Raw genomic sequence first — 11,485 nt, 5'->3', positions numbered from 1 at the left:
GGCGACAGGCTCGACGCTCCTCCAGAGGATCTCCGGACCCTTCCCCTTTTCGTCCCTCCTCTCATCTCATTCTCCTCACAGTCAGCGAGGGATTTCCATAAGGTACGCCTCGTTCTTTCCCCTTCCGTTCTTCTCTTCGTAGATCTGGCCGCCGAATCCTGGATTCCCATCGACTTGGAGGGTTCTTGGCCTCAAAAAGCTGTTCTTCTTTTCCCCAATAAATCGGTTAGCGTAGTAGTGGGTTTCAGTTGCATGTTTATTTGTCCGGCGCCATTTAGGAATTCCTGATCTTTTTTCTTTTTTTTTTTTTTAATTTTCTTCCGCTTTAATCGAAGGAAAGTTACGAGCTATGTTTATGGTTTCTTTGCGGTCAAATTCGTGTTGGTGTTGCAAGATCTAAGTAAAATAGCTGATCTGCTGAGATTTTAGGGTCTCTTTTACGAATCTTGAACCCTATTCATGTCGATTCTGGCGAAGTTAGAATTTTGCATGTTATTATGTTAGTTTTTTATCCGAGATTATTGATGCATTAGAATGGTTTTGAGTGAACTATACGTGCCAATTTTCAGGTTTTGGTCCGTTTTTAGATGTGCGTATAAGGAGGGGAAGTTGATATCGATATTATCAGTGGTCGGGTTAATTGGACCGCTGGAGGTGACCTTCCAACTAGGTTGGAGTAAGGTTGTTACAAGTCGAGGGTTATGAATCGTCGTGTTAGAGAGCTGTCTGGTATGATGAATGGGTTGACGTATCGTGATTTTTGCTCTCGTCAGAACACCACAAATGGTTTTAGATTGGAACAGTTGCAGCCTTTCTTGTATCACAGTAATCATATGAACTTCCCCCCCAAATGGTATCCGGTACCAACACTATGAACCCAAATGGCAATCCTTCATCCGCTCATCGTACAACTCCCGGGGTGGATAGCCCGGAAGATTGTGAGGTCTTCTCAGATATAGCCCTCAACTACATAAGCAAGATGCTGATGGAAGAGGACATAGATGAGAAGGTCAATAACTATCAGGAAGAGTCGGCCCTTCAAGCTACAGAGAAACCCTTCTATGAGATCCTCGGTCAGAAGTATCCACCTTCACCCGTTCAGCGGCCGCTCTATTCGCATCGCAGCCGAGAGAGCACCAACAGTAGCTATGGAAACTCCAACAGCAGAAGTAATAGCAGCAGGGTGTCGGATAATAGCTGGGCTCCTGATTTTCATGAATACCGGCAATCACAATCGTTGCGTGCCTCCCTGGACCGGTCTTCCCAATCTCCATTGAGCTCCTCTAATAGTGTGGGTAATGTTGTTGAAGCAGTGGAAGAGCCCCTGATCAGCAGTAGTAGGCTTCCCGATCTACTGATCGAAAGCCTGCCTGCCTGGCAGTTCAGGAGAGGAGTCGAAGAGGCACGCAAGTTCCTTCCTAGTGATGATAAGTTGAAAATTGACCTGGAGGCCAATGGGTTTTCATCACCTCAAAAGCTGAAAAATGCCGGAAGAGCGGTCGATGTCAAGGCGGAGGAGGAGGAGGAGACCGAACATGCTGTTCATGGGTCCAGAGGTCGAAAGAATCTGCACCGTGAAGACTTGGATCTGGAGGAGGGGAGGAGCAATAAACAGTCGGCTGTTTATTCCGAGGACACCATTCGGTCTGAAATGTTCGACATGGTTTTGCTTTGTCAGGGAGAGAAGAGTTCGAAAAAGATATCTGATCTGCGAGAAGCAATGCAGAACGAAGCGAACAAAAATTCGCAGAATGGTCATGCTAAAGGATCGGGTGGTGGGAAGGCGCGAGGGAAGAAGCAAAGTAAGAGAGAAGTGGTGGATCTTAGAACTCTACTGATACATTGTGCTCAAGCGGTGGCGGCTGACGACCACCGGACCGCCAGTGAACTACTAAAACAGATCAGGCAGCACTCTTCACCGAATGGAGATGGAACTCAAAGGTTGGCTAATTGCTTTGCAGATGGGCTCGAGGCCCGCTTGGCCGGCACGGGCAGTCAGATCTATCATACCCTCATAGCAAAGCGAACAACTGCTACCGATATATTGAAAGCATACCATCTCTATCTTGCAGCATGCCCCTTCAAGATGGTCTCGCACTTCTTCTGTCATCAGACGATCCTGAATGTTGCAGAGAAGGCATCAAGGGTGCACATCATAGATTTTGGCATTTATTTTGGCTTCCAGTGGCCATGCCTCATCCAGCGCCTTGCTGCCAGGGCTCAAGGGCCCCCAACGCTTCGGATCACCGGTATCGATGTACCTCAGCCTGGGTTCCGTCCTACGGAACGAATCGAAGAGACGGGGCGGCGGCTTGCAGATTATGCCAAAAGCTTCAACGTTCCTTTTGAGTATCAAGGCATTGCATCAAAATGGGAGAACATTCGTGTGGAGGATCTCAAAATCGATAGAGATGAGGTGCTTATTGTCAGCTGCTTTTATCGCTTCAGGAATCTTGTGGACGAGACCGTCATTGTTGACAGCCCAAGGAATAAAGTCCTCAACACCATAAGAAAGATGAGCCCGAATGTTTTCATCCATGGAGTTGTGAATGGATCCTACGGTGCCCCCTTCTTTGTAACACGCTTCCGTGAGGCTCTGTTTCACTACTCTGCATTGTTTGACATGCTTGAAACTAATGTGCCACGGGAGGATGAACAGAGGTTGCTGATTGAAAGGGACCTTTTTGGACGGGAGGCTCTTAATGTGATAGCATGTGAGGGCTCAGAAAGGGTAGAGAGACCAGAGACCTACAAGCAGTGGCAGGTGAGGAATCTGAGGGCTGGGTTCGTTCAGCTTCCACTGAATCCGGACATCATGAAGAAGGCAAAGGATAAAGTGAAAACCAGTTATCACAAGGATTTTGTTATAGATGAAGACAGCCGATGGCTGCTGCAGGGCTGGAAGGGGAGAATCATCCATGCACTGTCCACATGGAAGCCTAATGAATCCTACTCTATTGCCTGAAAATGTACCTACCCCTATATGCCTTGAGAAATGATGCCTTGCTTTCCCCTGCCCAATTGTCTCACCCGATGATAACGTACATTACTTTTTCCAAGGTCTGTGGCTTTTCATATCTTGTATTTTTAGACGTGATTACTGACTGGTTCTATAATGAATGATTTGTGGTGGTGCAGATGTCGTGGACCTGACCTTTCTGTAGGAAGGAGGTCTGCAAGGTCCGTGTATTTGGCAGCTGAGACCCCATTAGAGTGGACCGGTAAGGTTGATCAAGGTGTTGAAAAGGACCGAAAGTAGGAGCTATAGAACTTAGAGGAGAGGTGGGAAAAGATCGTGTAATCAGTAACAAGTTGCGCTCTTCGAACACAGGGAGGATGTGCTTATCTTGTAGGTCGGGTTTGTGAGACGTTGTCATGTTTAAAATCTTTCATTGATGATCGAAATATAGGTGCTCAAGTATCTCTTTTTTCTTTTTCATCAGGCTTTTTCAGCATGTATCATCTCGAACATTATATACGTCTGTTTTTCTTACCCACCTGCTGCAACCTCATTTATTGAAGCGTGCAAATGTGCAATGTACCGGCCTGTCTATATCAACCCCTCTAGTTAATGTTGTCTAAGTTGAACCCTCTGCATTATTCTTTCCCATATTTAATCTTCATCTGCTAATGCTTGACCTGTGTGATGCTGACATCTTCGTGTCAAAGTCTCCAGCATGTTCTGGTCCGGTTGATTAAAACGAGGGATAGTATAATAATAATAGACCTTGACATTTGTGTACGGAATCTAAGCTGGGTTTCTTTATATAATATTATTAAGGTCCTTAACGTGATAAACTCATAGATTCGAAAATTTTTAGAATGCTTCTACGAGCTTGTGTCTTAGATTTTCCGTTAAGCAGGGAGCTTGCTGCCGTACTCTTCTTGTGCCTCAGCTAGAGGTCTTCCCACATGTCCCATATAACTTTTGCATCGGCCCTGCTTCGGTGGGTACCACCCGTAGCCTCCGAACGCGAGCAGCTTGCAGAGAAGGTCCGGTTCCAAACTCACTGTGCCCAAATAATAATTTTCCAAATTCAATCTCCAAAGATCTAGTGATACAGAGAATAGAAGCCAGACGGCTGTCACCACCATCCACATGAGCAACCGCATTGGTGCCCACCTCGCCTAATTCTTTGATGCTAGGTTCAACTGTACAATTACCTAATCCCTCCCATAATCTGCAGTCTAAACAGTAGCCAATAATCAAGCTCCTTGTTCAACAATTTGTCGCATCCGTAAACTTTTCAACTGGTGTGTCGGATGGAGATGCTTGTGTTTTCTAGAATCGGGCAAAAGTGCAAAATTCTGAACAAAACAAACGATAAATAACGATGCGAGTTATCATCCAGTACGATAACGCCAGCACTCCCGAATATGATGGGAAGAGGTCAGAGAATCATTCACTCCTCTGCAACCAAAAACAGATGAGATATTACAACGTCTGGGGCAATCCTAAAAGCGTCCACGAGGAAGATGACATAAACCGTGGCGGACATGCTCACGACTCACCACTTATTTACATACTACAATACAAAGGCATTTCATATTGGCAATTTTTCAAGCAAGCGACATACACATCATGACAACACCAAATGGACAGGGAGATAATGCAAAACGAAAGTATACGCATCATGATAAGGAAACAAGCACTCGGATTATTTACTTTCACATATCATATTCACATTTTCTTCATCTAAACCAAAGAGACTGCTATCAAGAAATATGCTAGGCATCTCTCAGGTGGTTAGTGGTGATCCTTACTCCTTGGTTGACGTTCCTTGCAATCCACCAGCATCGAATCACCTGATCATAATCCCTTTAGCCAACTAAGGTCGGATCTTCACTATATTGGACGCAAGTCCCAAGATACATTGTTAGTGATGGATCCGCACAAACCAGTTGGGTTCAACAATCAAGTCAATTAGTGAAGTATCAGAGTCTTTCAAATTAATGATGAAAACAACATCACGCTAGAATACACACACATTAATATATATATATATATATATATATGATACTAGGTGCAGCATGATTAACAGATAGGCATCAAATTGTTATCTGACCTCCAAACTCAATGTTCATAAATATATAAGTGTGATAACATTTCATCGCTAGATGCATGCATTATGCAGTTGACAAGCAGTTTGTTTCCATGCGGAAAGAGCTAAGCTACCTCATCCAACCATGCTGTAATGAATGGACAAGAAACAAGGGTAATGTTACATTTGATCAGAAAGCAACGTTCACATGAAGTAAGTTCGACACAAATGACAGACCTGAATGTTATGTCAATTGTTTCGGGTCAAATTCAAATCCCTGATTTAACCCATATTTCTTTTGTATCATTCTTCTGCTTCTGTACATGCCAAAAGATGCAGACTAGTAAGTCTTGGAACCAATAAACATACGGCAGAACAATATTTTTCAAAAATACAATAAGAAAAACATATAAAAGGCCTTCCGGAGTTACAGAAATTTTTGAAACCATCAATGAGAAAAGACCTAAGACCATGACAGAAACATCTCGAGGTGAGAGGAATATTACTTCGTAGCATTTATTCAGATATGGCCATTTGTAGAACATATTTTGATAAGCAAGGTACGACCATCTATACGGTATACAACAGTATGAACACAAACCTGCTTTCCTTTTGGCACCTATGAGTATTGATTTTCAGATGGGCCTCCCTTGCCAAATACTGTCGGGATTGCCCCCAGAACCACCAGCAACTTGAGAAACATGACAAAGAGGTAGATGACTAACATCAAGATGCATGCACGATCCATCTACTGAGATTAACAAGCAGCAGTTTTCAAACCTTCAACAAAGAAAAATCATGATCATAGAAGCAGTTGCAACATGAAAGATTTTAACCTTCTTTTTAAAAAAAATGCTTGTCCTGATAATCAGAGAAATCAGCCTTCTGGCTTTTCACCATCTCATAATTCTTGTCAATTTAATCGCATGTTAGTAACATGTTGACTAGAAGCTTCTAACGAGAAATATGCTGATTTGCATTTCTGAAATTTGCAAAACCAGAGATATGTTAAAGAAAAGCCCTCCTATTCTGGCACATACCTTCCTTTTACATTTTCACTTTGAATAAAAATGAGAGGTTGAACTTCCAAGCATGCGGTTACCCATGACCAACAATCAATAAATGACAGGTTTTTATGCTTATGTTCCAAGCATGCAGTCAAACTTGAAAATGAGGAAATTACCAGCAAGATTGCAACATCATATAAACCAAACTATCAAGATCATGACCTCTATGGTACTGTATTATTTGCATGACTCCATTGAATCTCAGCCCATATTGCCATGCAACAATCTCATTAACAAAGTAGACAAATAACAGGCAAATGAGGATTAAGCATGAATGTAGTGATCAGTAAAGACATAATATTCTAGCTTATCACATTCTAGGAAAATTAAAATGATAAAAATGGATATTACCCAGTTATGGAATATTCTGTTCTTAATTAGATCATGCATTTTTTCATAAGGAATATTCGATCTCCTATATTTAATGTTTGCCCTAGGTATAGCTTTCAGATTGATTCATATTGCTTGCTGTTTTACATTGGAATCATGTTAGGACAAACATTTAGAGTTTCCTTATGTGGACCTGCTGTCATCCCATATGTCAGAATTCATGCCTCCTGCTTCAGGCCAGAATTAGTTTCAAGCATCACATTCCACCACTTGGTTGCAGTTCTCTAATCCCTAAGAAACCAGCTAGAATCTAAGTTGTCTGCGATATGCCAATCTGGACTGAGAAGTCAAGTTACCAAATTTTTTAAATCATTTCAAATGCTATTACTAAACTTCCTCATCAGCTTCATATATCATACATCCGTTTCATACAAATAGATCAAGCTTTGTTTGGCAAATGTATCCATGGAATATAACCCTTCTCATTGCTACCAAAGCAAACCCCTCCCCCTTCCCAACTCCATCAAATCCCACACACACACATACAAGAGAAAAGGGTAATTATATCTTTACTTATGGAGTGAAGACTTGAACATGAGTAAGCAACTGTATTGAGAACCATCCGGCACAGAGAATGTCTTTAATCTGGAGAGAAAAAGTTTTTTGATTATGAAAAATGTTCACCAAAATCATTAGAATTAAACATCCATGATAAAACAGTGACACATCAGCTGGTAAATAAGCACTGATTTTAGCTAAAGAGCGGGCAAAACAATGGAAGAGAACCAACATTGGTTATAAAGTACACATGTCAAATACAAGAAGCGTCTCAAATTGTGCTAACCCTTTTTGTAGCTTTTGGTGGTCTGAGAACATTCCGGTCCAGCTTTTCATGCTTCTGCTGCTTATAAGAACTTTTCCTATTAAGCTGGGAGGATGATTGTCCATCACCATCCCCAATTACACTTTTCAGCATCTTATGAGATGATGATGTTTCCATTTCTATTTCCAGCTTCTTCCTTTTGAAGTCTACATCAGAAAAGTTTTCTTGGCCAGTTACAGTTGAGTCCCAAATCTGATTGCAGAGACTCCATCCACTCTGCATCGGAAGAAAAAAAAAAAAACAAGAAGTTCAGATTTATGGGTGGTCTGCTTGTATCCAAGTTTCAAATGCAGATATGTGAAGGGTAAATGTGTTTTTCTACATTGAAATATTAAGTGCATCAAACTAGAGCTAACCTACAGAGAACGTTCATTTGTTTACGATTCTGATTACAGATAAGGTTTTCAATTCCGTGAGACGGGGCTATCCCGGATTTTTCATAGAACGGGATGCATCGCCGTCCCGCCCCATCCCGTCCCGACATTTGGGACATAAGATGTCCCAAGGCATCCCGATCGGGATGCCCTGTCCCAACACATGAGATGATATCCCATCCTGATGTCCTGCGGGATGTCTCGGACGTCCCGCTGGGACCTGAATCTTTGATTACAGGCTTATTAAAGCTAAGCAGAGTTGCAAGTTTGTAATCCTGGATATGGTAGATGTCTGTGAAACTATCAGATGAAAGAAAAAAGATTTGCAACCAATTTGGATTGAACTCCAGCGAAACCAAAAATAATTTTGACAAAGAAAATAAACTTGAGTTTTTTTTTCATGCATTAGATATTATTTTTCCCTCTTACAATTGGATATGCCGGGAAATAAAGGCAGATTCCTTGGCAAATCTATGTCGCTGATCTTATCACTGTTTCTAATCTCCAAAGAAGTCCTGATATTACTTAGAAAATACATTCTTATAATTAAAATCTTAATTAAAAAACCACCACTAAATATTACCTCTGCTTAGCTCCTTCTCAGGTTCATATCATAATGTGTTGTGAAAAATGGCAGGAAGAACATCAATGAACTGAGGCTTCCAGTTGATTTAAGTGCAATGCATGGATAACATTGCCATTCAGGGAGACCCAAGAAACTGTATACTAGCACTTCCTGCTTGGTATGTGATTGGGGTCCTCTAGATTTTTCACTGATTGGCTTCCTTAGATTTTTCATTCTAGATGCTTTCAATTACATTTTCTTAATAAAAGAGAAGCTCTATAAAAAAAGATAAAAATTAGAGAGCACTTTTCATTGAAGATACAATCAAGTTTTTGAGGATGAATTATATGAATATACTAAATTCTGACCAACCCAATCAATTATCTCAACACAAACACAATTGAAGGTTGTGTTTTTCACCCCTCATATTTATACTTACAACTTCCAAATGCTTTTTAATTTTTGTGCTTATAACTCCTATAGTGCTATCAAGAGCAACTACATTGAGAAGACAATTACTAAGCAAGGTAATTACAGGATGATGAAAGAAAGGATTTTGGGTTGTTCTAAACAAATACTAGCTTCCCTTGAAAAATTTTGGACCTGCAACTTAAACCCCATTGCTTGCTTAATGCTTTTACTGGATGGTTTATAGCAACAAACCTAACTCAAAATCATAGAAGTCTGTTGTAGATATATTTCAAGCTTTACAATAAATTGCTCAAGTAGCATCTGATATCCCTTAATATTATGGTCCAAAGTAGTTCCAAAATAACTTAATCATTTGTCAATAGCAGGGGCAACTAACATAAAAACATGAACCTCCCCAATACCAAACATGGATTCATATATTCTATTTCACCCAGCACCAATCTTGCCCCCATCTTCTCAATCTTAGACTCATTAAATATCAATGGATGCATTTAACACAAGGCACTGTTTGAAATTTGGAAAGGCTGTGTCTGAGCCAATGCCTTGCATATTCATTCTATATTTCTAGAAACTCAATATCCTTCTAATCTCTGCAGCCAAAGCAACATAGTTCATCACAATATGAGTTAATTGGTGAAATTCTGTGATGAAAAAATCCATGGCAAGTGGATATAGGCAGATATATTTATTTCTAACAGATAATGGTGCATATTAAGCCAAATTGACAGCACCATAATGTGATTGTTGTTAGCCTTAGATGAAGCAAAGTCAGTCCAAAATCAGCTGAACAAGTTTCAGGCATCAATTGCCAATTCATGTAAATAATGAATCACAGCATTTTGTAGCAAGTATTGAGGTTACTGCAAAAACCATCTAGGAATGCAGAAGTCACTTAAGCACATTAATATAAGTTTGGTTTATGCCTTATGTCTTTGGCAAAAGGAGCATCAAGATAGTAATCTGCCGTGAGATGCGTCTCGAAAATTCTCATGATTTTGAGGGTTCAATTAAAATCTATATTCATGGAATAAGTACAAACACTAATTGAATCCAACAGCTTATTAAAGATCAAACAATTATACGGGATGCACCCCAATTCTCCACTATATATTAATTTATTGAGAATTCCATAGTCCACATTGCTGCTGTAAATAAAAGTATCTAAGCAACTCACTCCAGAGTCCAGATAACAAACTGCAGGAATTCAATTTTGACATAAGGGGGCCAAACCGTGCACCTGTTATAAATTGCACCATTTTGATGATTGTTACTCGAGGAATCTGCTTGCATTTGATGGATGCTTGCTGCCTCCTCATTTAACTTCTACAAGACGAGCTTACATAAGGAGAGTAACATGAAGGGGAAGGAGACATAATTTTTATTTTCACCTAAACAACCAATTGTCACAACTCACACATCAATAGAAGGATTGAAGCTCTGAAATAACACCTGACCTTTTAATGCTCCTGAGTGGCGATTCCCCTCTCCATGATAACTACACTGCAGGAAACTAATACGGTGCTAAAAATAGTTCCATCCAAATTGAAGGGGGGAAATAGTAAATAAGAGTAGAGAACACATTCAAATGCAATGTAAATAAAAAAAATCTCATCATACTGTTTCTCATAAGTATATTCAAGTTATAATGTGATTATGTTTCTAATGTGTAGAGTGAAAGAAAACTGCATATATCAAGCCCAACGATACCAAAGAACCTATTTATTTGTTTATTTTAATTCAAGATTGTTCTGTTTGTTTACAGTTCTATAAACACCCGCCGCCGCAAAACACCCCCCCCCCCTCCCACAACCCCTAACATACTGCTGATTCAGCCTTCCTTATAACTAAAATGAATCTCCTTCTATTACTTTTAATCAACTATGTAGACTCAACACCTTGTCCTCAAGGTACAACCCACAAATCCTTGTTCCCCACCCTTGCCGCATAATTACACGAGATGATGAGCAAACAACGTATCACTCCCAACGTTTCTTCGACATTGCATGAGTAACTGAACTGCAATGAGCTACCAATCAAGAAAACAAACACATTGCAAGCAATATACAACGCGTCACATCTTCGAATAAATTTTCTACTATAAATCGGCAAAGAAAAGAAAAGAAAAGCACGAATCATCTGAAACAGTTCCCCAAATCGGGCATGAAAATTCGCACAACATCCAAACAGTGCCCGCTTATCAAGTTAGGGAAAAAGCTAGAGGGGAAAAATAGAAGCGAAAGAATCTTACCATCTTCTTGACATTTTCCTCTTCCTTGGGCTTCGCCTCTCCCTGAGCTGCCCTTTGCTTGAACCCGGAACCACCCAAAAACAAAAGCTCGGTTTACATCCTATTAGGGACAAGAGAGAGGGAGAGAAAGGAAAGTGGGCGGGCGGGGGAGGATTCTCGGGTCTCGTCTTCAAGTTCTTGAGGGTGCCAGAGAGGTCGTTTCGCCATTATTATCCATCGATCTCAAGGGTTTCGCTCGCTACCACCAAGAAAGGAAGAAGCAGGAAAGAAGAAGTGCAAGGAATGGGAGAAACAAAACCCTTTCTAGGCTCCATACAAGATTTCTCACAGGTGGCGTTTGGTGCATTATAGGTAATTACTGCCAAAATGGGCTGACCCGGCCCAGCCCGACCCAACCCACAAGAGTCTAAAATTTGATGGGCCGGATCGGATTAGGTCCAACAAAAAAATGAGACACAATATAGCTGGTCCAGCCCAGTCCTTTAAAGACTGTGAGCCAGGTCGGACTAGCCCATGGGCTTTAAATCTCAAATGACTGAAGAGT

General features: G+C 40.9%; 1 protein-coding gene and 1 pseudogene across 1 annotated transcript; one reads left to right on the top strand and one right to left on the bottom strand.

Moving 5' to 3' along the window:
• Window positions 1-322: 322 nt before the first annotated feature.
• LOC140850808 (scarecrow-like protein 9) lies at window positions 323-3,493 on the top strand (annotated as a pseudogene).
• Window positions 3,494-4,011: 518 nt separating this feature from the next.
• On the bottom strand, window positions 4,012-11,247 carry LOC140853671 (uncharacterized). Its single transcript, XM_073248324.1, has 5 exons — window positions 10,942-11,247; window positions 10,110-10,203; window positions 9,924-10,016; window positions 5,280-7,538; window positions 4,012-4,411 (listed from the first exon to the last, which is right to left on the bottom strand). Exons 1-4 carry the CDS (start codon window positions 10,953-10,955, stop codon window positions 7,269-7,271), a joined length of 471 nt encoding a protein of 156 aa, XP_073104425.1. The 5' UTR covers window positions 10,956-11,247; the 3' UTR covers window positions 4,012-4,411; window positions 5,280-7,268.
• Between the last annotated feature and the right edge of the window lie 238 nt (window positions 11,248-11,485).

This window comes from Elaeis guineensis, chromosome 14 (genome assembly GCF_000442705.2).
Source record: "Elaeis guineensis isolate ETL-2024a chromosome 14, EG11, whole genome shotgun sequence".
Classification (NCBI taxonomy): Eukaryota; Viridiplantae; Streptophyta; class Magnoliopsida; order Arecales; family Arecaceae; genus Elaeis; species Elaeis guineensis.
The sequence above is the reverse complement of the archived record's forward strand: the minus strand, read 5'-3'. Positions and strand labels throughout refer to the sequence as shown.